Raw genomic sequence first — 26,505 nt, forward strand, 5'->3', positions numbered from 1 at the left:
ATTAAATTTAAATAATGGTGGCAGTATATTACAAAAACCACAAATAAGGCCAATGAAACATGTATTAAACTCCAAGAAATAGTTATTCACTAGCCCACAGAAAATTGGGAAAGCAGGAAAATGTTTTACACTGCAATTAAAAGGTTTTAAAACGGAATTCGCCTATGCTTAAGTCTGGTCATGTGATAGTCTAATATTTTACCTCCTGGTCAGGGGCAGGTACATTTTAGAAGAGATTTCGGGAGATGGAAAAACCTAAAAGGGAAAAATCCCCACACCCTTCCATTTGTTATTATAAATAACATTATTTCTAATTATGGAGATCATGTCAGCAACAATGACTTCACGTGTGTGTACTTACTCTACTGGAAGGACTGTATTGGGTACTTGCTACTTGCTGGAGGCTAAGTGCTGAATCGAGCACTTTGCACACATGATGCCTGGCAATTGTTGATATTTTGGAAAATGACTAAATGTGTGAGTAACCGAGACTATATTATACATATGGATTGTTAACTCACCTCTTAATTTACCACGTGTGGACTTTTGTGATGTCGTTAAAAATTCTTCTGATCGGGGCACCTAAGTGGCAAGTCAGTTAAGCATCTGACTCTTGGTTTCTGCCTGGGGCATGATCTCACAGTTGTAGGATTGAGGCCCACGCTGGGCTCCATGCTCAGCTGGGAGTTTGCTTGAGATTCTCTCTCCCCCTGCCCGTCCTGCTCTGCACGTACATGCTCTCTCTCTCTCTCTCTCTCTCTCAAATAAATAAATCTTAAAAAAAAAAAGCAAAAACTCTTCCAATCATGATCTAAATTGTGCACTGTCCCATAATAGGAGGGTATCACAATTTATTTACACGGTTGCCAATCACTGGATACACACGTTGCTTCTGAGTTTTACTGTTTTAAGCAAACCTCTCCTATAAATATTAAGTATTTCTTACATGTTCAGTTATGGCTGTACAAATTTAAATGTCGAAGATGCTAGATTTGATACGAAGCATGCAATCAGCCAAGTGGTTCCACGCAAGGCAACTGAGACCTGATTAAAACATATAAGAAACTGTAGGATATAGAAGATCTCTCCTAGGAAAGCAATTGTTTTTGCTGCAAATTTTTTTTAAGTAAGCTAGACGCCCAACCTGGGGCTTGAACCCATGACCCTGAGATCAAGGGTCGCATGCCCTCCCCGTTCAGCCGGCCAGGAGCCCCTTTGCTGCAAAATTTTAATAATCACTGCGCAAGTTATTCAAAGAGTGTTGGTTTTCTCCTCTGTAGAGCAGGAATGACAATAATACCTTCAGCGGGGTAGTGTGGGAAGTTTCAAGGAGCCAATGCCTCTCAGCATTTTGTGCAGGGCCTGGTGTGCAGTTAACACTAAATAAATGTGAGCTGCTATTTTTAACAATGTCAAGCACACAGCAGTGTGATGTTTAGATAAATAATGCCAGGCTGTATGTCTGTCATCGTGTAACCCGTGGTCTTTGTGTAAATATTTTCCTTATATAACTAAGGTTGTGCTTGTCACTTCTGCAGTCACTTTAAACAGTGGTGTGCACACAAAGCCTACATTACAGGGCGTGGGTGGTGGTAGGTAGGAAGAGAGGTTAGGGAGGGCTCCCAGGAAGTCCTTAGTAAAATGTGAGGACCTAAACTTATATTTAAAATGTATCACAGAGGGGATCCCTGGGTGGCTCAGCTGTTTGGCGCCTGCCTTCAGCCCAGGGCGTGATCCTGGAGTCCCGGGATCGAGTCCCACATCGGGCTCCCCACATGGAGCCTGCTTCTCCCTCTGCCTGTGTCTCTGCTTCTCTCTCTCTCTGTGTCTCTCATGAATAAATAAATAAAATCTTAAAAAAAAAATAAAATGTATCACAGAGTAAAGTCTCAGAATATCAGCATTAGCAGAAACCAGGTATCCTACAGCGGTGTTTCTCAAACTTTGCCGACAACCCACAGTGAGAGATGCAATTGCATTAAGACCCACAATGCAAATAAATGTGTGTATGTGTTGGTTTTGTCAAATGGTTTCAGCAAGGAATTCTGACTCTCGGGATGCCTGCTGTACGCTGATATTTTCTCGGCTGTTTCATGTTACTTTAATGTAGGTTATGAGTTAAATTTATTTTGCTGGGTAGAGACCCACAATTTGAAATACTAGCTTAAATTTGCACGCGCTTTTAGGAAAGAGTTTGCAGCTACATTTTTGTTGTTGTTCTTACCAAAGCATTTAATCACTAATGAATGGTTTTGTTCTTATTTGCGTGATGATTTGAACCTTTGGGTCACTTTTCGGGACGTATTTGCTTGTGAGCGAGATGATGTTCTGTTAAAAGGGCATCGTAACAGGATGCAGCCAGAATTAAGCCAAACACTGGGCATGAGTCATAATTCACCCTGGTTTCTCTTTACTATAAGCCAGGTGCCTCCAGTTTGCCAGCAGCATGAATTCAGAAAGAGACTCAGAGACAACCTTTGAGGAGGATTCTCAGCCCAATGACGAGGTGGTTCCCTACAGTGATGATGAAACAGAAGACGAGCTGGAAGACCAAGGCCCTGCAGTTGAGCCAGAACAGAACCGAGTCAACAGAGAGGCAGAGGAGCAGCGGGAGCCACCCCGGAAAGGTAACCTCCCTGGGGCTGGCTGCTGGGTCCTGTCCGGGTCCGTCCCTGTGGGGCGGCGGCAACAGGTGCACAGGATGGCCGGTCCACTTAGATGGTCCAGGGGGCGTCTCCCTTCTCCAAGGATGCGGCTGGGACAACTGGTCGCTCGTGGCCCTCAGCCTGCTGGGCTGCTTGACCCACCCGACAAGGTCTGCCCGGAGGATGGGAAGTGGGGAGTTGCACGTTTAGACGAATTGGCAAATTCAGGTTGTTGCTGATTTGGAATTTGCTAGTTGCTGCACCCAGGATGCTTAGAGTCACCATGTCTTTTGCTTAGCCACTTGTGACCGTGAGATGGTTTGGGCTCCGCCTGCTATGAGGGGCCTGTCATACATGCAGCAGACGGCGCCACCTGCCCAGAATCGGGGGGCTTCCGGGCTGTGTCTGGACCAGGGGCCGGGGCCAGACAGCAACCGTTTCAGGCTCTGTGTGCCACGTGGACTCCGTCACATGCTCTCAATGCTAAAAATAGCCCGAGCCAGTCTGTCATTGGGGCTGATGAAGCTCTCTCCCCTGTGGCTTTTCCGTTTTGTTTTCTGCTGCTTCTCCCACCCTGGCAAGCACACGTGGGCTTTTCCTGTAGCTCCCCGCTCCCCCAGGGAGCCGATCCTTTCCTGCTTGGGCCCCAGATCTCAGGCTGAAAATATTTCTTCCACTGGTCCTCAAATTCCAACAAACCAACTTCAGTTTCTCATTTACAGATATTTCCAGTAAATTATTGCTTCTGACTCTCTGGATGCTGCCTCCACAGCCTCGGGCAGAGTAACCTCTGGTTATTCTTCTCCAAGGTCCCCGTCACTACCCCTCTGTCCTCGCAAGTCCCCCAAAGTCTGCTTACCTTGTGTCCCTCCCTGCTTCCCTCATCTTTCCTCCTGGCTTCTGCTCCTTGGTTGATGTGAGGGTTGTTTTGTTTTGTTTTGTTTTGTTTTTTTAATTTTTTTTTCTTTTTCAAACCGTTTTCACCTGTAGGAAGAGCAACAGGTGTGAAATGCCGCTTAGGGGAGGATTCCTCCTGCTAGGGCCGGAGGCTGTCGCTCTCCAGCTCTCCTGTGTGGGGAGCTTTTCCCTGGGCGAGGGCACGTGTCCAGACGGGCCTCAGCCTGCAGTGGGCTCCGACACCTGGCAGGCCGTCGACCCATGTATGCTGTTTGCTATCCTCGGTTTCTCTATGCAACATTTAGGATGACCAGAACTTGCTGTGGATTTCTGGGCATAATTTCAAGCTATCGAGTGTTAAGCTTAGGGCTTTCTGTCTGGAAGCAGAAGATACTAAAATCATGATAATTGGGCTGAATTAAAATGGAAACACTGCCAATCTGGACAGGAATGTGGCCTCTGCATAACAGGTCTGGACTGGATGTTGCTCGAAGGGCGATCAAGCCGAGGTAGCCTGACAGGTCAGCCAAGGAGTTGCAGCTGACTGGGCCAGTGGTGAATACCATGTTTCTTCCTCATTCTTTCCCCCACTGAACCTCTCAGTTTGCTAGCACAATCTCGGAATCGCTATCCTATGCGGGTATCTGATGAGTTGGCGGAGAGCCGGCTTAGTGGGGTTCAAGGTGAACTGAGCTGTTGGTGCCAGGTGCCACGCTATCAAATGCGCGGTCCAGAACAACCCAGGCCTGGGGTTGGGTGCCTGCAGAAACGTCGGGAAGCACGTAGTGGGTGGAAACTCTCACCTCTGGTTTTTTCCAGTCCGCCTTCACATCCTGGTGCTCAGAGCCCTTTCCTGATCATTCAGTTTGCAAGTCATCTTCCTTATAGATTTTTATGGTTAGAATCAAGGTCTCCAGGGAGCCCAGACTCAATCTTGCCTCCTCATAGTCATGTCCAATTGTGGGTAATAGTTTTAGGGGAGTCAAGTGCTTCATTCATTCTTTCTTTCCTTCAAAGATTTTTTTTTTTTTTTGAAAGGCAGCAGAGAGTAAGTATGAGTCTGCTTCTCCCTCCTAAGCAGGAAGCACAACACAGGGCTTGATCCCAGGACCCCGAGATCATGACCTGAGCCAAAGGCAGACACTTAACCAGTTGAGCCACCCAGGTGCTCCCAACACACTTTTTTTTTTTTTTTTAAGATTTTACTTATTCACAAGAGACACAGAGAGAGAGAGGCAGAGACACAGGCAAAGGGAGAAGCAGGCTCCCTGCTGTGAGTCTGATGCAGGACTCGATCCCAGGACCCCGGGATCATGACCTGAGCCAAAGGCAGATGCTCAACCACTGAGCCACCCAGGTGTCCCCCATCTTTTTTTTTAAGATTTTATTTTTAAGTAATCTCTACACCCAGCCTGAGGCTCAAACACACGACCCCAAGATCAAGAGTTGCCCGCTCTGTGGACTGAGCCAGCCAGGCACCCCCCCGGGGGTTCTTATTTCTTAAAATTCCTGTCAAATGACCTTGCTTGTGACTTTGGAAAATATTATTATTCTAACACCTCCACCTGCCCTTCCCAGACACACAGAGGACACTCAGTAAGTGCTTGAGCCTCTCCCCCTGCATTCCCGCTGTGCCCTGCATGCCTCACTGCAGATCTGCTCCCCGTCCTCCCTCCCCCCCTTTTTTTCCTCCACACCCTCCTCCTCCCTTGTTCATTTCTTTTTGCATATTCCCACTTGGCCATTTCCCCAATTAAGATTGTGTCCTTCTGACTCTTCATTTTAACCATCCTCTGTCTTGACATTTGATCTGAAGGACAGTTTTCTTCAAAGAATTCAGTTCTTTAAGGGCACCCGGGTAGCCCAGCAGTTGAGCATCTGCCTTCTGCCTTCGTCTCAGGTCATGATCCTGGAGTCCCAGGATAGAGTTCCCCATCGAGGTCCTGCATGGAGCCTGCTTCTCCCTCTGCCTGTGTCTCTGCCTCTGTGTGTGTGTGTGTGTGTGTGTGTGTGTGTCTCATGAATCAATGAATAAAATCTTAAAAAAAAAAAAAAAAAAGGAATTCAGTTGTTTAGAAACCAGAGCATGGGGATGCCTGGATGGCTCAGTGGTTAAGCGCCTGACTTCAGATCAGGGCATGATCCTGGAGACCCAGGATCGAGTCCCACGTCGGGCTCCCTGCATGGAGCCTGCTTCTTCCTCTGCTTAAGTCTCTGCCTCTGTGTGTGTGTGTGTCCCATGAATAAATAAATAAAATCTTAAAAAAAAAAAAAAAGAAAGAAAGAAAGAAAGAAAGAAAGAAAGAAAGAAAGAAAGAAAGAAAGAAAGAAACCAGAGCATGAGTCAGTCTGTGAAGTGCTGTCGGCCTGAGGAATGCCGGGGGCCAGTGCCCATCACAACAGAGCAGGCCTAGAAGTGTACGAACCACCATCAGTTCTTTGAAAGTATCATCTTAGTGCATGAAGTTGGTTTTTTAAAGATGCCCCAGCCCAAGTCAGTTAAGCAGGTGTTTCGAGAAACGTACCATGAGTGCTTTTCAGCTGAAGGACCTTTATTTAACTGTGCTGGGAGAACGTCAGTAAACTTAGTAGATGCTGTTAGAACGTGCCACAGAGGAGAGAATCCGGCAGATTCTACTAAATAATTTAATCCTTCATTTGCTTTGAACAAGGATTGGCAAAAACAAATGGGAATTTCCCTGCCTCCTACGGGCTGAACCCTCATGTCCTGATGAGTACATGAGAGCATCATTTCCCAGAGTGCATTCTGGGAAACACAGCTTTTGGCTGATGCTCCAGGGCACCAAGACCTGTGGCCCCTGAGACCGAAAACTCAGAATTCTTGAATCTCTTCTTCTTCTTCTTCTTTTTTTTTTTTTTTTTTTTTTTTTTTTTTTTTTTTTTTTTTTTTGGTTATTTACTTATTTATTCATGAGAGACACAGAGAGAGAGAGGCAGGCTCCATGCAGGGAGCCCAATGCGGGACTCAATCCCAGGACCCCGGGATCACGACCTGAGCCAAAGGCAGACGCTCAACCACTGAGCCACCCAGGCACCCCCTTGAACTTCCTGGAGGTTAAGGTTGTCCATTAGCTTAAAAGGATCCAAGAAGCTTAGGCATTTAAGAAAGCGGTTTAATTTTATTCAACCATAGGTTCCTAAAACTCCTCGACTCTAAAATGCTGTGGGGTTTTTTAATTTGCTTTTTTTTTTTCCATCCCACCATTCTGGTGTCCCCTTGGCCAACTCCTTGAGTAATTCTGGACCGATCTCGAGGTGAAGTCCCTGGGAATACATAAGTGCTCGGGAGAGGTTCCTGGGTGCACCCTGGCTCTTCCTTGTGAGCTGGGGATGGAGGGGAAGGCGGTCTCCTGCCTCCCCGGCCACACTGCCCTGTGAACCCCGTGGACCCCCTCTCCGCCTCCCCAGGCTCTGCGGCCTGCAGCACATTCCTTCCCCTGCCCCTGGCTGGTGCCCTGCCTCCTGTTCTCATGGCCAAGCTTCTGGAAATGCAATCCTAGAGCAACACCCCCTCCCCGTCCCCTGGGCTCGTCCCCTCCCCAGGTGCCCCTCCACCCCGAGCATGAAGCACTGTCAGCCGTCACACTCCAACCTGGTCTCCCCGGAGCGCCTGACCTTTGTAATAGCTCGGGAGGTGGCAACGCCCTCTTGTCCCAGCACTCCTCCTGTCTGTCCTTCCTCTGGACAATGTTTACATCCCCCTTCGTACTGCCTTCTCTCCCCGGGCCTTCCTTCGGCGAGCGGACTCCCTTTAACCTGCTCACCTGCCTCGCCTCTGTGGCTCTCACGGACCAGGTACATGCTGGGGAGGAGGGAGGACGGCCCCTCTCTATGCCTCAGTGTGCCCACCTGGGAAATGGGCATAATATCGGTGCCTACTTCATTGGGTAGTTGCGAAGATTAAATCGGAAAATAGATGTAAAGAGTTTCAATCAGGTTCAGGCACAGGGCAAGTGCTCAGTCAGTGCTCTTACCCTCAGCCCCCTGCAGCCAGTTCCTCCCTTAAGGTCTTTCACATCACACTGAAAGTGTCCACCCTTCCCCATCATCTCCTCTCATCTTTCCATCACTGGACCACTTTCTTGACCCTTCTACTCAGGGGTGCTCAGATTCTCCTGGACACCCCCCAGGCTGAAGCTGTGGACTCATTCTTTTATCTATCTATATCTCTCTATCTATTTATTTTTAAAGATTTTATTTATTTATTCATGAGAGACAGAGAGGCAGAGACATAGGCAGAGGGAGAAGCAGGCTCCCTGCAGGGAACCCGATGTGGGACTCGATCCCAGGACTCTGGGATCACGCCCTGGGCCAAAGGCAGGTGCTCAACCGCTGAGCCACCCAGGCACCCATGGACTCATTCTTTTAAACAGCTCCTTCTGTCCCCAAATCCAAATACGATGAATGTTTGGAGAGATGGATGGGATCCAGAACAGTTTGCTTTCCCAGCAATGAGTGTGCCCACAGATCGAGGAAACTTGGGGTGATTTAGGGTCACCCCGGCCCCTGCCATCCTGTAAGCCTTTCCCATGAACACAGCCCTCTTCAGCCTTTTCGTTTGCAGACCTCTGGTCACTCAAGCCGCTGCCACCCGCCTGCTTTCCCAGGCCCCAGTGACTTCTCAGGTGAAGCGTTGCACCTGGCCTCGGGTAGCTCAGCGCCCCCGCAGGAGCTCAGGGCAGAAATGTCTCCAGACAGAGGAAGCGGGGAGCTCGTGTTTCTGGAAGAGTTGAGGCATGCACATGGGAAAACCACAGGGGCCAAGCCAAAGAGCCCCACTCACGCGGTGACTCGGTCTTGTAATGGGTTGACCTGTGTGTCCTGCTCCGAGGGCTGGCACGCTTGAGCTGCGGGTGGGAGGTGGGGGGAGCCCCGGGGGAGAGGGCAGAGAGGCAGGAGGGTCCTGGATCGGGACCACGAGCAAGGCGGTCCGCCTGCAGTGCGGGGGGAGACCAAGGAACGTGGCTGTTGTGGGGTCACTCGGGCCAACTCACCCCCTTTCCAGCAGCTGCCACAGCGTGATCAGAGGCCGGGTGACTGGCTCTCTGTTGCCCGTCTTCCATCTAATGGGTCCTGTGCCACGCGGGTGTCAGGGCACCAGGCACAGTGGCCGGCGGGTTGCGGGGACCCGTGGCTGCGCGCATCAGGGGGTCAGCACAGGGCTGGAGAGGGAGTCAGGGGAGCCCCCGGCGGCCTGCCTGGGTCAAGGAAGGCTTCCTGGAGGTGCAGACACCTGAGCCCAGTGCTCAGTGAGTGTGAGAGGGGAATCAGGAACAGGGTGCTCTAGGCTGAGCCCACGTTCAGGGCACAGTGAGTCCGTTTTGGAGCCTAGGTGGTGAGTGGGCAACAGGCTGCTCCTGAAGGCCCCAGAGAGCCCCAAATGCAGCGTAGGCCGAAAGCGTGAGACGGGCAGGAGCCTCCTTCCCCCGTGGCTGCTCCGTGGCCGCTTGCTCCTCCCCGTCCAGTCTTCCTCGGGGAAGATGACTTCCCTGCTCTTGGGATCGGGCTCCAGCTCCGCCCCTGGCTGCTCAGGCCCACGGAACCTGGTTCTGTTGTCCTCTCCCGGCTGCCTGCCGCTGGTGTCCGGCCTTATTCACTGTGCACCTTCACCCAGTCCTACCCTCAGTTTCTGGTTCGTGCACACACACCCTCACCCCAGCCTGTGACTTTCCCTTTTTTTTTTTTTTTTTTTTTTTGTTTTTAGAAAAAGACTTTATTTATTTATTTGACAGAGAGAGAACACAAGCAGGGGGAGCTGCAGGCAGAGGGAGAGGGAGAAGCAGGCCCCCTGCTGAGCAGGGAGCCTGATGTGGGGTTTGATCCAGGACCTGAGCCCCCCAGGTGCCCCAACCCCTGACTTTCCCGATGCCTAGGGCAGCCCCTTCCCTGTGGGGGGCTCCTTCTCACCCTTCAGCAATCAGTGGAGTTGCCAAGTCTTCTGTGTGCCCCAGCCCAGCCTGAAGCAGAGCCCCGTTGGATGAGCACCTTGTGCTTTCCTTCATACCCCTCAGGGCACTTAGGATTACGTCCTTGAGTGACAGTGTGACTCCCACTAGACTGGCGGCTTCATGAGCCTCGGGGCCATGTTCATCCCATGCAAAGCACATAAAAGGCACTCCATAAATATGCCCGGTACATGGGTTTATTTGAGAAATCTCATGTTGGCAAGAGAAGGGAGAAGGGAGTAGACAGCAATCCAAGTAAAAACCGGTCAGGACCTAAAGCATGATGGTCAGGATGGAGAGAAGGGCGACAGATCACGATCGATGTCAGGGGGTTGACGTTCATAAATCCCATTAGATCTGAGGGTCAAGAGAAGTAACTGCTGGCTTGGGCGTCCCCATGGATATTCCAGGGATCTATTGCTGCATGAAAACCTCCCCAACTTATTGGCATAAAATCATCATCATGTTCACAGATGACTCAGGAATTTAGACAGGACATGGCAGGAGTGGTTTGTTTCTGCCCTAGGATGTCTAGGCCCTCAGCTGTGAAGACCTGAGGTGATTTAAACCACTGGGGCCTGGAATCCTCTGGAAGCTGCTTCACTCATATCTGGCACCTTTGGGTAACTCAAAGATGCAATTGGGTCCATAGATGGAAGCATCTCTGCATGGTTTGGGCTTCTGCCCGCATGGCACTGGGCTGCCATGGGAGTGTCCTACGGGGTGGGGTGGGGTCTGAAGAACTAGCATCCCGAAAGATCAAGATCAGAGCAGGAGCTGGCTGCAGAATTGAGGCAGCATCACTTATACTCAGCATCCCTTGGTTACAAGAGTCACTGAAGCTGATTCAAGGGAGGGGAAATTAGATGCCATTTGTTGATGAGGGGTAAGAAGGTCACATTGCAGGTTGGGAGATACTCTTGCAGCCACCTTTGGAAAGTGCTTTCTGCCTCCGTGGATAACGGAGCCTTTTGTAGGGATGATATAAGGCGGGGGGGCGGGGGGGAGAGGGTTGACCTTTGGAGGTCGAAGAGAGAGGGTTGTTGTTTTGAACCTCACTAGTTAGGGGTATCGGTAGGACAGCCACTTGTGCTGCTGGCTACCTGGCAGTTGAAAAAAATTAAAAATAAAAAATATATATAGTAAGAAATGACCTGGATTAGAGCCTCTTCTTTGTTGCCGGGAAATGGTAGCATTTCAGATTCTTAACCACGAGGTCATAGCTAGCACTGAGCTGCAGTCCCCAGGCTGCCATCCCAGTGAGAGGCGTTGGTTGACCTCTGGGTTTTGCTGCACCCATGTAAGTGGCATGTTCTTAGGGAGAGGGTGACAACAGGTAATGGCTTTAGGAGAGGAGTCTCTCCAGTGTGTACTCGCCACCCCTTCCATAAGGGCACATACCCCCCCACACGGCACAGCTGTCCCCCAGCACCTGGGCTCCTCGCCCACACACCTGCCTGGTTTCATACCTTCTTGCGCTTGAGCTTAGCAAAGACATGTGACCACTGTGTATGAGAACTAATTCTGCTTCTACAGCTTTGAAATTGGAGCCAATTCACACAGAGGCACCAATGTCATTTATCTTTCTCTCTCTCTCTCTCTCTCTCTCTCTTTCTCTTTCTTTTAAAGTAAGCTCTAGGTCCAACATAGATCTTGAACTTATAACCCTGAGATCCAAGAGTCACATGTTCTACCGACTGAGCCAGCCAAGTGCTCCCAAACTGCATTTCTTTAAAACTCTTCTCCAACTCAGACTTCTGTTGTTCAAAATTCCATTCTGGGGTGAAATGATCAACGGTTGGCAGTGTTCAAAATGGAATGTTCGATTCATCAAGGACATATATGGAGGAAGTTGTCCTTGCGCGGCGTGATTTTGGATTGGGTGTGGCGTCAACAAAACGAGGTCAGCTGGCTACCTGATGAAAGTGCTATCTTCCAAGAAGAATCTGGAATTAAGGATGTGGATTTCTAGAGCATCCACAAATTAATTTTTACCTGGGGTCAAAAAACAGATTAGCTCATTGAGATATGTAAGTCATAGGAAATCCATGAAACATGCTGGGGAGCTGTAGTTTCCACTCGAGTGGATTTTGACTTTTTGACACATACTCCATGTGGAAATTCCACTTTGTGGCTACTTACTTTTTGTGCCTAGGAAGCTGTGGGCTGCCTTCTACCACTTGAGCTTTATGAATACCCCAGGTGCTGTCAGCTTGTAAAATGAACAACGTGTGGGGGTGTTTCTGGCTGAGTGAGTTGTGATGGGGGAGGAGGTGATGAGACTGTGTTATCTCAGTTTATAGAATTGCTTTTGAGTAATGTCATTTATGACTGAACGTCCAGCAAGAAGCTCTTGGTCATAGAGACCTACGTGGTGGTGGTTTTTCTTAGTGCCAGTTTGAAACCTGATTCTCTAAAGTCGGTTTTTTATGCTCGAAGTTCCCTTAGGAAGACACTTGCACCGACTGGGGCTTCTGGACCCTGCTGTCCCAAGAGAATCTTGTGGGGCGCTATTAAACTCCATAGGTGCCTGGGCTCAGTCCTTGGAGATGCTGATAGGGTAGGTCTAAGAGTGAGACAAGGGGGGACGATCCATATTTTAAAATGAATTCTGGGGCGCCTGGTTGGCTCAGGCCATTAAGCGTCAGACTTCAGCTCATGATCTTGGGGTTCTGGGATGGAGCCCCCTGTCGGGTTCCCTGCTCAGTGGGGAGTCTGCTTCTCTCCCCTAGCGCTTGTGCTCTCTCTCTCTCAAATAAATAAATCTTTTTAAAAAATAAGGTGAATCCCACCAGGTTCAGCCTTACGTGAGGACAATCGTCTGACTCCTCTACTGCACCTGCTCCTCAGAGTGAGGTCTCTCAGCCAGCCTCACCTGGTGCTAATTAAATGCAGAGCCCTGGGCTCCTCCCAAACCAGCCAGTCAGAATCTGGTAACAAGGTGATGAGCACGCACATGAGGTCTGGGAATAATGGTTCTCTGAGGGAGAGAGACATTTATTTCTGAAGACCGTCCAAAACCCGAAGTCCTGCCTTGCTCAAACCCTGGGCCGTGTTGCTTCAGGGGTAAGGGAGGGCTCTGGGGAGGGCTTGTCCCCCTCGGGCAGGTTGGAGGCAGGAAAAGGCTGAGAGCAAACGCTGTCCTTGAGCAGTAGACGGCAACTTTGCCTGCAAATTAGGATCACTTGGGACCTTCACTGGGCTCCGCCCAGACTAAAGTAGAAATCCCTGGAGCTGGAATCCTGAGCATCGGGGGCCATAAAAGCCCCTCTTGGGGATTCCAGTAACGTTGGAAGCAACTCGTCTCACAGTCCAGGTGCATAGGAATCCATCTGGGATCTTGTTAAGATGCCATTCTGGTGCCACGGGGCTGGGATTCTGTGTTTCTAACTGGGTGTTTGGTGATGCAGCTTGTCCACACTCTGTGTAGCAAGTGCCAAGAACAAGGGGCAACGTTGCGTGTATGTGTTTTCATAAGCAAGCAGCAGCATTTGGCTTTTTGCTTTGCTTTCATTCTATCCATTTTTGAGTTCTTTTTGGAGGGGGGAGGGCGATGGGGTAGACTAAGGGAGCAACAGAGCTGAATGCTACCAACGCCACACAAACAGGCAGATGGACGTGATGGGTTGTTGACGCCAACCTCCTGCCTGCCCGTAGTTAGTGCCTTTCTCCTCTTCTCGAGAGCTGTTCAAACTGTCCCTGCTCCTCTGAGGGCGCCCACTTGCAGCCACCTCATCTCCACACACTGAGACACTCCAGGCTGTGCAAACCCTCACTCATCCTTCTGTGCCCCTCACCTGGGACGAGGAGCCTGGCCAGCCACCTCCTGCACCCCAGCCTCCTGCACCCCAGCCATCACCGCTCTCTTCCTCTGTTCCTCCTCCTTCAGGCTCTCTGTCCTGAAACCACCCCCCAGTGAGCCCAGCCCCCCTTTAGTTTCTTATGCAGAAGAAAATTCTCTTATTTCTAGAAGGCTACCAGCGGGACTCTGATCACCAAATCACTGGGCACCTTTTGTCCCTGCTTACCTGGCACAGCTCCGCTTGCTGTGGCTCATGGAGCTCTCACTTTGTAACACGAGTTCTCCTGATTCCTCCTTGTAGTCTCTTTCCTGGATTCCTCCTACCTAAATATCTACTCTTAGCTCTGTTTCCTCCACCTCATTTCCTATGTGGTCCATTCCCGCTCCTGGTTTCAACCCACATCTGCACGTCCAGCACCTTGTGATCTGTATCTCTCTGCCCTCAACTTCCATCTGGAGTCCAGATCTGTTTCTGTGGCTCTCGGATGGTCCTTCCCCCCACACATTCTAGAGGTATCTTCAGCTCACCAGTCCCCCCAGCTAGACTTCTACCTCTGTATCCTCTAGCTCGTCCATGGCACCTCTGTCCACCCAGTCACCCAAGCTGGCATCCCGGGGTCACCTTTCTCTCATTTTGATTTCGTTTTGATTTCTCATTCTTTCTGGCCCACATTCAGACAGTTGTCCTTCAGTTGTTCTTGAATCTGGCTTCAGTTCAGTTGTTCTTGAATCTGGCTTCTCTCCCTTTTCAGTCCCTTAGGTCTGGCTCAGGCTCATATCTACTCTCCCTTTGATGCTTGCAGTGGTCTTCTGGCCTCCGATGTGTTCCCTTCATATCCATCCTGCTCCCTGCTGCGAGTGTGACCGGGGCAAACTATGATCCCTCCGTGCCACTCCTGTCCTGAAGCCTTGTGGCTTGGCTGGGCGTCAGAACCCATGACCCCATAGACTTCTGTCTTTTCCTATGTTGTTCTCACTTGATTTATTCCCACCTGTCATCCCACTGCCTTTAGAAAAAAAAATTTTTTTTAAAGATTTTATTTGTTCAGGATCCCTGGGTGGCTCAGCGGTTTGGTGCCTGCCTTTGGCCCAGGGCGCGATCCTGGAGTCCCAGGATCAAGTCCCACATCAGACTCCTGGCATGGAGCCTGCTTCTCCCTCCTCCTGTGTTTCTGCCTCTCTCTCTCTCTCTCTCTCTCTCTCTCTCTATCATGAATGAATGAATAAATCTTAAAAAAAAAGATTTTATTTATTCATGAGAGACACAGAGAGAGGGGCAGAGACATAGTTAAAGGGAGAAGCAGGCTCCATGCCCGGAGCCCGATATGGGACTTGATCCCAGGACTCCGGGATCACGCCCTGAGCCAAAGTCAGATGCTCAACCCCTGTGCCACCCAGGCGTCCCTAGAAAAATATTTTTAAAAATAGTAAATAGATGGGAATCCCTGGGTGGCTCAGCAGTTAAGCGCCTTTCGCCCTGGGCGTGATCCTGGAGAACCCGGATCAAGTCCCACGTCAGGCTCCCTACATGGAGCCTGCTTCTCTCTCTGCCTCTCTCTCTCTTTCTCTCTCTGTATCTCTCATGAATAAATAAATAAAATCTTAAAAATAAATAAAATAAAATAAAATAAAATAAAATAGTAAATAGAATTGTGTAATGACCGTAAGAAAATCAAGCAACTTACACATTGGCTTTATATGTAAACCTATAGAGGGAAGGAATTGAATTGTAAGCATGTTGTTTTAGAAGGTGATACATACCTATAGGTCTAGTTCTAGGAGGGGACAGTGAAGATGAAGTCTCCTTCCTTGCCCTCTTTGTCCTTCAGCCGTGCGGTGTCCTTTCCCAGAAAGAAACTAATGTCAGTGTTTCAAACATCCTTCTGGAGATATACACACACTTATATGTGAAAAGAATACTTATAAATGCACATCCTTAAAAAAAACAAAAAAAACAAATGCACATCCTTGTATACCTACAGATACATAAACATAACCTGTGCCAGCACGTGAATTTGCATGCATCCCTATTTTGCATTACTTCTGTGTGTCCCGTAGCTGAAAGCACAGTAACGACAACACCTGCTTTGGCCCCTTAGTGTAGTTTGGAGATCTTTAGGAGTACACGGACAGCTGCTTTCTTCTTCTAATTCCTTCTTCCTTCTTCTTCTTCCTTCTTCTTCTTCTTCTTTCTTCTTCTTTTGTTTATATGAAAGAGAACATGAACAGGGGGAGGGGCGGAGGCAGAGGGAGAAGCAGACTCCCTGCTGAGCAGGGAGCCCAACGCAGAGCTGGATCCCTGGACCCCGAGATCATGACCTGAGCTGAAATCAGACTCTTAACCGACTGAGCCACCCAGATGCCCCAGCTGCCTTATTCTTTTTTGCAGACTGGATAGACTTATTGTGTAGATGTTTAACCAGCTGCTTGTGGTGGCATTTGGGTTGTTTCTGATCTTCCTGATAACAGGGCTGCACTGCATAACGCTGAGACATGTCATTTATCCTGTGTCTGAATATATCCGTGGGGGGCAAATTCCTAGAAGTGGGATTGCCGCATCAGCTAGTGCATGTGTGTGTGTGTGCATGTGTTTGTGTTAAAATCGACAGATGTACTCTTTACCGTCCACAGAGACCATGTAAGAGGGCCTGACTCTCCATTCTCTTTTCAAACCAGTGTGTCATCAGAATCTTTCCTCTTTGCCAGTATTTTGTCATTATATGCTAAAAATAGTTTTAGCATTATATGCTAAAAATAATCTCCCCGAAGAACTGCACTTTTTTTTAAGAACTTGAGTATTGTTTCACATATTTAGCCATTTGAACTTCCCTTTGTATAAAATGTCTCTTCGTGTCCTTTACTCATTTCTCTCTTCTGTGGTTTGTTGGTTTTTCTTTTTGATGTTCAACTTTTGATCTTTTTGCTCTGCTGGATTGTTGTAGTTCATACCAACCTGTGTAGCTGTTTGGTTGTTGGCATGTTTGTCAGCAAGAATTCAGAACCGGCTGTAAGGATGAGAGGGGCCAGGGGAAGCTTACTTTCTTTTCCAGATGGCAGTGATCAAAGGTTTGGGTGACAGTGGGAGCACTCTGAACATCATGTAACAATGTTTAGATGTATTGAATACACATTTACCAAATTTGGGGATGATTTGGGGCCATATCTAGCTGATGTCAAATACGTATCTGGACATATGCACTGATGGTTTTATGCAACGCTGTTAGTTGATTTCTTCATAGCTTTTTACCAAAGGGTCATATGTGCATTTTTTGCTGGTAAATTTATTATTTCTTCTCTTTTCTTAGTATTTTCATTCTAGAAAATGGGACAAGAGATCTTCTTTTTCTGTAAATTAGCCTACTGGTCCAAATGTCTAGTAAAGTTTTCTGTTCCAAGTGAGTAATTAGTAAATGTTTGATCAGAAAGACAAATATTTCCAAGTGCTGTTTTGCTGCCCATCCTAAAGGCATGTGCTTTAGCACAGCATTTCTCAAACCATGTTAGTAGGTGTTCCATGATTTTTAAAAAATGTGCCTGTGGTCACATTAATTTTGAAAAGCCTGAATTAAATAAAATTAAATAAATTTCTTCTCAGAGCCTTTAATATACCAGTAGTCCTTTGAATGTCCAAAAGAGGGATGCAGTACTACATGCTGTGTTTTACAAATGTATTTGACCACAGAACACTGTTTTCACTTTTTTTAATGGTCTCTGCTTGAAATATTCCTCAAGCAATTAGCATGACACTTAGAGGAGAATCAGAAGACATCAATTGGTTTGGCCTCTGATTTGTCTGAATTATGCCAAACAAGGAACCTTGTTGGAAATGGGGTTATTGATTATTTGACTGCAATCAGATTTCTAAAAGTAACTAGAAAATTCCTGTGGTTAAGGTCAGCATGTTGCAGATAAAGACATACTCTCTCCAGCCTCCCCACTGTGTTATCACAGTGCAAAATTGAGAGACCAAGGTCATTTCCGGTAGACCCTTCCCTGCCCCTGCTTGAGGTCAGGTACCACTTTCTGTCGGAGGCATCTACATCCACATGGGCTGGGGATGAGATGTAGCGCGGGACAGACAGAGGAACCACTGGCTGGGGGACTTAATTATGAGGGAAATTTCAAGCAAACCGAGGTTCCCTGGAGGTGAGGGAGGTGGAGGGATGGGGTCACTGGGTATGGACATTAAGGAGGGCACGTGATGTAATGAGCGCTGGGTGTTGTATGCGACTGATGAGTCACTAAATTCTACCCCTGAAACTAATAATACACTACATGGTAACTAAATTGAATTTTTAAAAAAGATTTTATTTACTCATGAGACACACACAGAGAGAGAAGCAGAGACACAGGCAGAGGGAGAAGTAGGCTTCCCCTGGGAGCCCCATATGGGACTTGATCCCAGGATCCGATGATCACGCCCTGAGCCGATGGCCAATATGCAACCACTGAGCCACCCAGGCACCCCAACTAAATTGAATTTAAGTAAAAAATTGAAACAAAAAAGAGCCACAGTGGGGACCAAAGAATCCAGCTCATGAACTAACCAGGCAACTTATTTTTTTCCTCTCGAGTTTTTCTGAGATTCATATTTTTATCCCTTCCCCTTGGCCTTTTCTTGTTTCTTGAGGAGTCCTGTCTATTTTCCTTCTCAGGATTCTTGAATTTTAGAACAGCAGTTCAGTGAAGTTCTGGAATACTGGTAGCAGAAGGTGTGTCACAAATCATCTGCGAGCTGAAGTAAACCATTAAAAGCACGTATATTTTCAAATGACCATAACATAGAAAGGATTTGAGATTACCCTATAAGATATCCTTTTTAACCTACTTTTATTTAGACCTCCTATGTGAGTGGGAAGGAAATGTTCTGATTGGGTGCAGTATACTCTGATTGTGTAACAGGTAATGCACATCGCAACAGTGCTTATGAGTTGTCTTATAGTTCCATTTAATTTAATTTCTCCCATTTGATAAATTTGCACCTCAGCTAGTAAGAGGCTGGGAGCAGTTCTATTTGTAATGACACAATCATTATGATGACCCAATGAATGGCAGCCAAAACGATGCAAGAGGAATTTTCAGTAATAGGATTGTGTTTTTTTAAAAAGTAACAAGGTTAGTTATTTGCATTCTTCATTAGTTCACACTTGTCCCTTTTGCAGTATTATCTGTACTTCCTATGAGGGAAAGGTCTAGAAAATGAATCATTTAAAAAAATGAAATACAGTATTTTCAAAAGTATGTCTTTATTTTGATATTGTATAAGATGGATAACTTCAGAACTCTTTACTTGTAAATGTTCTTTAATATGTTCCCATCTCCAGAAATAGTTGAGTCCCATCAGTTATTAATATCCCTCCCTTACCAGGTGGCAGGGGAGAGAGGGGCCTATCAAAACCGTGTTTACCCATTCATGTAAATCCTACAAAGGAAGTTCATCCGGTGTGCACATGCAAACACGAGTCTGTGGAGAACCTGATGCCAAAGAGGTGCTTCCTGAACTTTCCTTCCTAATTGATGATATCCTTGTCTTGAGCCTTCATAGCAGCAGCATGCTTATGCCTTCCTGTTACAAAACCAAGCACGGCCTGATACTTGGCTTCCGCCTTTCCTGATGGAAAGGTCAACCCTATGCTCATAAGCAACCCTCCCACATCGGCTCATGGGGAGACTTCTCAGGACGGTTTGGAGCATTGGTCACAAAAGAAGGCCCAGTCAGTAAAGCGAAGTGGACAGAGAAACTGGATTACTTGGCATGAGGCCTTATACATAGTAAACACTGAACAAATGTCAGCTATTGAGCTATATAGCATCATGGGACAGAAGAACCCCAAGGAGAATCAGGTTAGAAAGAGTTAGTACTGGGCGGTCGGGGGTGGCTAGGCAGAAGGGTTTCATGAGGCACCTACTGCGTGAGAAATGGTCCCCCCAGCAGTAGAGATGCTGTGGACTTTCTCAAGTTCCCTGGAATTTGGACATGTCGATTGAATGGACGAGTCCACTCAGTCCTAAGTGCATAAGGTAAGTCCGTGTGCGCTGATCTGTGATCAGGACCCAAAAGTGCTGAATTAGCTGGTGGTGGCCTTTTTCTTTGATTTACCCATTCACTAAATATTTAATGGGTTATAGACTTTACAAACCAAGTAGATGAGTTTGAAAACAATAACTTGATTTAATTTAGCTGTGACCTTCCTGGGCTCTGGCATTTTGCTTGGGTCCTGTTTAACCGAGGATTACTCTTTTAGAACTCCCATGTTCTGTGAATAGTTGGCCAAATTATGACATGTCCATGAGTTGACAAGGGTTGCTGTAACCAAGTGTCACAAACTGGATGGCTTCAACAGCAGAAACTTATTATCTCACAGATCTGGAGCCTAGAAGTCTGCAGTCAAGGTGTAGGCAGGGGGGTGCCTGGGTGGCTCAGTTGGTTGAGTGTCTAACCCTTGGTTTTGGCTCAGGTCATGATCTCAGGGTTGTGGGATCGAGCCCAGTGTTGGGCTTTGTGCTTAGTGCTAAGCCAGCTTGAGATTCTCTCCCTCTCCCTCCTTTTCTGTCCCTCCACTCAAGCTCTTTTTCTTTCCCTCTCTAAAATAAATAAATAAAATCTTAAAAAAAAAAATGTGTGGGCAAGGTTGGTTCCTATGGAGGCTGTAAGGGAAGGAAGGGTCTGTTCCAGACCTCACCCGTTGGCTTCTAGGTGGCCATGTTTCCCCTGTGACTTTGTCTCGTCTTCCCATTATGCGTATCTGTGTGCAAATTTACTTTGTTTTAGAAAGTCATCAGTCATACTGGGTTGGGGGCCACTCTAATGACCTCACATTAACTTGATCACATCTGCAAGAACCCGGTTTCCAAATAAGATCATATTCCATGGCACGGAGCGGGAGTTCGGACTTTAACAGATGAACCCAGGAAGGATGCAATTCAGCCCATAACCATATATTGCTAATTTTCTGCTTGACAGTCTTTTTTCTCTTTCTTTTTTAAAAGATTGTACGTGGCAAGTCAAAGCTAATGATCGAAGCTTCCACGAACAGCCTCACTTTATGAACACTAAGTTCTTTTGTATTAAGGAGAGCAAGTATGCGGTAAGTTGCTTTTAACTTTTTTTCTTTTAAAGATTTTTAATTTATTTATTCATAAGAGACACAGAGAGAGAGAGAGAGAGAGAGAGAGGCAGAGACACAGGCAGAGGGAGAAGCAGGCTCCATGCAGGGAGCCTGATGTGGGACTCGATCCCGGGTCTCCAGGATCACTCCCTGGACTGAAGGCGGTGCTAAGCCGCTAAGCCACCCGGGCTGCCCTGCTTTTAATTTTCTAAATCATCTTTAGCAAAAGCCAGTTTTTTTCTGGTAGCCTTTATGCTTACCAGCTTCATGAGACCCCCTCCCCACGTTCCAGATAATCCCTGGCCTGGGCCTTTGATAATCATTGTCAGTTCTATAGAATATCGTTTTTATTCATCACATTAGTTTTCATGAAGGGGGTGGCTTGACACAGACCCAAACAAAATTACGTAGATTGGAATTGTCCCTATGTATGCACAGAGCTCTCTTAATGTTTTATATAAGAATTTATAATAATGTCACAGAAGCCTTATGTTTGAAAGTGATAAGAATTTGAAAGGAGGGGACGCCTAGGTGGCCCAGTGGTTGAGCATCTGCATGAGGCTTCCTGCAGGGCCTGCTTCTCCCTCTGCCTGTGTCTCTGCCTCTCTCTGTGTGTCTCTAGTGAATAAATAAATAAAATCTTAAACAAAAAAAAAAAAAAAGAATTTGAAAGGAGTCTTAATACCTCTCTCCCCCTTCTCTGCCTATGATAGATTTAGAGACTTTGAAGATATTTTTACCTCAAAAATCCTTATTACCTTTAGAATATTGTGTGAGAAATGGTCCCTGTCAAGTGTGTGCTTGCATGTCATAATGTATCTCTTAGTTGGCTAGGACAACTACAGCAGAGCCGCAAATGGGCTGGTCTAAGCCAACAGAAATTCATTCTCTTACATTTTAGGGGCCAGAAGTCCAAAATCAAGGTGTCAGAAGGGTTAGTTCCTTCTGGAGGGCCTGAGGGCGGGTCTGTTCCAAGCTTCTCCCCCAGCTTCTGGAGGTTGCTGACAGTCCTTGGTGTTCCTTGGCTTGTAGATGCGTCCCTCCAGTCCCTGGCTACGTCTTCACATGGCCTTGTCCCTATGGGTTTCTGTGTCTGTGTCCAGTTGTCCTCCTCTTCTAAGGACAGCAGTCATTGGATCCAGGGCCCCTATTAATCCAGTGTGACTTCACTGTAACTCAGTTACCTCTGCAAAGACCCCATTCCCAAAGAAGATGGCAGTCCTGGGATTAGGCCCCAGGATTACGATTTGACCATATCTTTGGGGGCACACAATGCAACACTTTACACAGCAGCCTCCATCCCTCTTTAAGTAAAAGGATCCTCCTCTTCCAGCTTTGCGGTCCGTGTTGACATCTCTCTTTGCCCCATTTTCTAAGAGGCCCCGAGGAGTCAAGGAATCTGCCAGCAGCATCCACTGGGTCACAGCCAAATTTGCCACAGAGACCTTTTGAGGGGAAATGTCTGGTTCTTGTTACTGTCTCTGTCCTAAGCCTCTAAGGAGTCATGGAGGCCTGGTTAGAATTAAAAGCATAAAGGAAATCTTAGTGTCTTTCTGGCCGATGTCCCTGTGTCACTGTAGGCCATCAGGCTTTAGGGATTTTTGCAGGTGTGTATGCACTGGGATAAATGTGTGACCTCACGTAGAATGACTTTGCTTTTTTCTTTTTCTTTTTCCAACAGAATAATGCAATTAAAACATACAAGTATAATGCATTTTCCTTTCTACCAATGAATTTGTTTGAACAGTTTAAGAGAGCAGCCAATTTCTATTTCCTGATCCTTCTTATCTTACAGGTAATGCCCTTTGATATCTTAAATCTGTTTTGAATTATGATGACTCAGTAACATTGAAGTCGTGGACATGTGTAATCTTGCAAGTTGTTATATTAACCTCAGGGGTCTGCAAGTAAGGGAATAATGCCTCGTACAGAACCAGCTCCCTGGTGTTAAACGAACAGGGAAAGGAAGCAAACGGAAATAGTTTAATTCTATATTTTTTAAAAATTCTACTTCATCCTGGTGTGAATGTTAGAACTGGTTTCCCTGAAATGAATACAATTAAAACCTTCACTTTAGAATTATTTGTTCCTTAAAGTTCTATTTTTTATGTGTGTGCTTGCCCTTGGTTTTTTATTCAGATGCTTGATTTCCTCAAGAATGTTATTTATTTGTATTAATATTTTGTTCGTAGTTCCTCAATTAATTATTTTTGCAAACTGTTTTTTTTTTGTGGGCAAAAGGCCTAATCTTTTCCTGAGTCTTTTTCTCAATCGTGGCAAAGGATTCACTTATCTGGAGAGTGTTAATTTCACCTTTCTAGAAACTGCTGTTATAATCAAAGGAACTCTACACCCTCTGGGTACCAGAGTATCAGCCTTTAGCACCTGATGTGCAGGCTACAAAGGATAGCATAGCCACTTGGTTTTATCAGATTCTTTGCATCAAGCATTGGATTTGGAAAACAGTCTCATCTGCTGGGATTTCCTCAGGAAGGCTTCGTGAAGCTAAGAGCCTGAGTGTGTCCAGGTGGGGGTCGGGGATGCAGGGAGTGAGAGGAAGCGTGAGGGAGACATGGATACCGAACAGATTTAGTAGAATATGAAATCCACTGGCTTGATAGTATAGGATGGTCCTCTTATCAAGAGGGGCCTTTGAAACAGGCCTATGTAGACACAAACACTAAAAATGGAAGGTGAAAATTAAATAAATAAATAAATAAATAAATAAATAAATAAATAAATAAATAAATAAATAATTGAAGATGCTGCTATGTGATAAGTGAGCTATTTTCCTTCCTTCCTTCTAGCAAGGAAAATGCGATGTTACTCGCATCGATAACAATGTGGCAGATGATCTTTCTCTCTCCCAACCAACACCCAGTCCTCTTAAGATAGAGCAATTTAAATTAGAATAATAGGTATAACCTTAGATGGCCATGTGCTTGCCTTGTTACTTCCTTGAATTCTTGTACTCTGTGTTGGAAGGGCTGTCCTAGCCTCTGTTTTGCAGAGAAACTGAGGCCTGGTAAGGTATGGAACTTGCTCAAAATCCCAAAGCCCTAAGTGAGAGAGCAGAACAGGATTTGGGTCCAGGAGCTTCACTGCAAAAAGCCTATCATTTTAACCACTACATTATATGGCCTGACGATCCTTAGGATGATCACAAGAGAGCTTTACTAAACTTACATCCCAGTATTTTGTTCCAACTTGAAGCCTATCTTAATGGGGTGAGTGGGGGGCAAGGCTTCCTGAGGGGGCCAGCCTCTTTCTGGGCTGGATCAATAGTGAGGACCCCCAGAGATGCCCCGTGCAATCACTAGCTTTCACTACCTACTGCTGCCCTCACCTCCATCCTGAGACCCTCCGAGACCCCAGTCTGAGCCACCAGCAGTGGCGAGCCTGCCATACGCACGCCCCCTGAAAGGTAAAGGGCTGCTTGCTCCAGCTGCCTACACTGCCCACCCTCCTGTGAATTATGGTTTTCACAAGAAGTTTAGAGCTATTCTCTTTCAGCCTCCTCGATTTCCAGTTAAGGCCACAATGAAACAAATCTAAGGAGCAACCCCCCTCTGGGGTCTGTTCCAGGAGGCCAGAAGCCAGAGAGGGAGGCAAGAAGGGGGTCGGCTGGAGGCTCAGATGCCTTTCCTGCAGGCTCTGCGGGATGTAGTCTTGGCTGATGGTGGAGGTTGGGATCCGCAGGAATGTGTAGATCCTGGGCCCACGTGTCTACCTTGTGTGTCTTCCAGGCAATCCCTCAAATCTCGACCCTGGCTTGGTACACCACCCTGTTTCCCTTGCTCGTGGTGCTGGGCATCACGGCCATGAAGGACCTGGTGGACGATGTGGTAAGGATTTCTCGTGCAACTGTCTCCTCTCTGCGGTGGCGTGAATACCTTCTATTTTGAGATTATTAAAATAACCTTTCTCCTTCTCTCTTCTAAGGCTCGCCATAAAATGGATAATGAAATCAATAACAGGACGTGTGAAGTCATTAAGGATGGCAGGTACTGTGCCTGCCTTAATTTGCAACTGGGTTACAAGGACAGAATGGATAACCATGTCTAGAAACATGCTTAGGGATCACCACTCCAAACTTACAGGTGTCAGCACACCAGCCATTTCGCTGTAAGGGTCTCTCTTCATTCCCCAAGACTCGGTCCCCTCCTGGTGACCCAGAGGCTATAGCCAAATCGGATTGCATTGGATTGAGCGTGGTTGCCCACTGGGCCCTGTGGTGTCAGCATTCTTGTGTTTTTTGTTTTTTGTTTTTTTTTAAGATTCTATTTGCTATTTATTTGAAAGAGCACACAAGTGGGAGCGGGGGAGTAGGGGCAGAGGGAGAGGGACGAGAGGACTTCCGCTGGGCAGGGAGTCTGATGTGGGGCTTGATCCCAGGACTCCGGAATCCTGACTTGAGCCAAAGGCAGACACTTAACTCACTGAGCCACCGCGGCACCCCAGCACTGCTGTTTGCACGGCTCCTTCAGCCTGGAGCCTCCTACCTTTGCTGTTCCCAGATTTGTATGTTCAGGACTTTGCTCAAACATTTGACACCTTTCCTGATTCTCCAGCTCAGGTGACCGCTCCCTTCACTGCACTTTCAGAGCATTTTTGCTTTCCTCTTTCTTATTATGGTGGGACTTTTATTAGAATTATTGGTGTCTGTGTCTCACGTTCTGTCCTGAACTGGAAGTTTCTCAAGGAGACCGTCCTAATGGTATTTGGTTAGGTTTTTGTTGTTGTTGTTGTTTGAGTTTTGTTTTTTGGTCCGACAGAGCCTCCAACACACAGAAAGTGCTCAACAAATGTTAAATAAACATTGTCAACTGTGACCAGCATGACAACTCACAGAGCAGTAATGAGTGGTTTTTTGAGCAAGCGCCTAGAGGCAGAACCACAAAGTCAAGTGCTAAAAATAGTGACTAAGAAAATGCCAAATCACTATGATGTACACCTGAAGCTGTAGGAGATTTTCTATCAGTTCTACTTCACTAAAAAAGAAAGAAAAAAAATAGTGTGAGGGCCTAATACAAAGACTTCTTCTGTGTCAACCCTGAGAAAAATAAGGTGATTTATAGGCATAGTTCTACTGTGTCTAATTTGCATATAGACTATGTCAATCTATAAATCTGTTTGGATGGCTTTGTTTCCTTTCCAAACAAATGGATTCTGTTCTGAAGGTTACCTTTCAACAAATCATTCAGAATTTTTGTAATGAGAGTGGTAAGATTCACAGCCAGCCTGCACAACTCTGGCAATAGCTCACAACCTGGCTAACTCACTCATAAAGAGTAGCTCTGAGTGGCCTTGAATGTGGGGGTCAGGGACGCCTGGGTGGCTCAGTGGTTGAGCGTCTCCCTTTGGCTCAGGGCGTGATCCTGGAGACCCGGGATCGAGTCCCACGTCGGGCTTCTTACATGGAGCCTGCTTCTCCCTCTGCCTGTGTCTCTGCCTCTCTCTCTTTCTGTGTTTCTCATGAATAAATAAATAAAATCTTAAAAAAAAAAAAAAAAAAGAATGTGGGGGTCAGGATGCATATCTGATAGAGCAATGGCCCCAGCTCCCCCTGGAGTGGAGTCAAGCCTGTGTGGGCACTTGGGGGGAAACAGTAGGACCTCCAAGGGGAAACCAGATGTCATAGTGGAAGGGCCCAACAGAATTGCCTCTAATACCCCAAAGAGCTGTGGCGAGGTTCTTAACTTGTTCATTTATAATTTGACACTCACATGCAAATTCCAATTTACAGGTTTACAGATACTGAAATGTAAACCAACTGCAATTTCATTTATTGAAAGATGAGCCAAGTTTTTTTTAAATCCTAAAGAATTGTGTCTTAAATTCTAATAAAATTGGTGAAATTGATGCGTAGGCATATATCTAAAATGTATTTTAAATGGAAAAAAAAACAACCCCAAAATATATTTTCAACTCCAGGTCTCTTTTATCCATAAAGTAATGGGAGGACAAACATGGTAATTGGATTTCTGCCTCCAAAAACAGTTAAGTCTATTAGTTGTGATAGATTCATGCTATTAGGGATTATCTTTTCTATGTATGAAAATCTTTAAAACAGACTACTGTATTTT

At 46.7% G+C, this 26,505-nt stretch overlaps 1 protein-coding gene across 2 annotated transcripts in view; it reads left to right on the forward strand.

Moving 5' to 3' along the window:
• Positions 1-26,505, forward strand: part of ATP8B1 (ATPase phospholipid transporting 8B1) — a 122,957-nt gene that overhangs the window by 55,973 nt on the left and 40,479 nt on the right. The window contains exons 2-6 of one of the 2 annotated variants that reach the window (XM_077891868.1): positions 2,421-2,627; positions 20,301-20,398; positions 22,101-22,214; positions 24,166-24,264; positions 24,362-24,423. In XM_077891868.1, the coding sequence (XP_077747994.1) occupies positions 2,447-2,627; positions 20,301-20,398; positions 22,101-22,214; positions 24,166-24,264; positions 24,362-24,423 (554 nt within the window). In that variant the 5' untranslated portion in view covers positions 2,421-2,446. The remainder of the gene's footprint in view (positions 1-2,420; positions 2,628-20,300; positions 20,399-22,100; positions 22,215-24,165; positions 24,265-24,361; positions 24,424-26,505) is intronic. The other variant, XM_077891858.1, reaches the window with a different exon arrangement.

The sequence above is a fragment of the Canis aureus genome, chromosome 1 (genome assembly GCF_053574225.1).
Source record: "Canis aureus isolate CA01 chromosome 1, VMU_Caureus_v.1.0, whole genome shotgun sequence".
In the NCBI taxonomy this organism is placed as follows: Eukaryota; Metazoa; Chordata; class Mammalia; order Carnivora; family Canidae; genus Canis; species Canis aureus.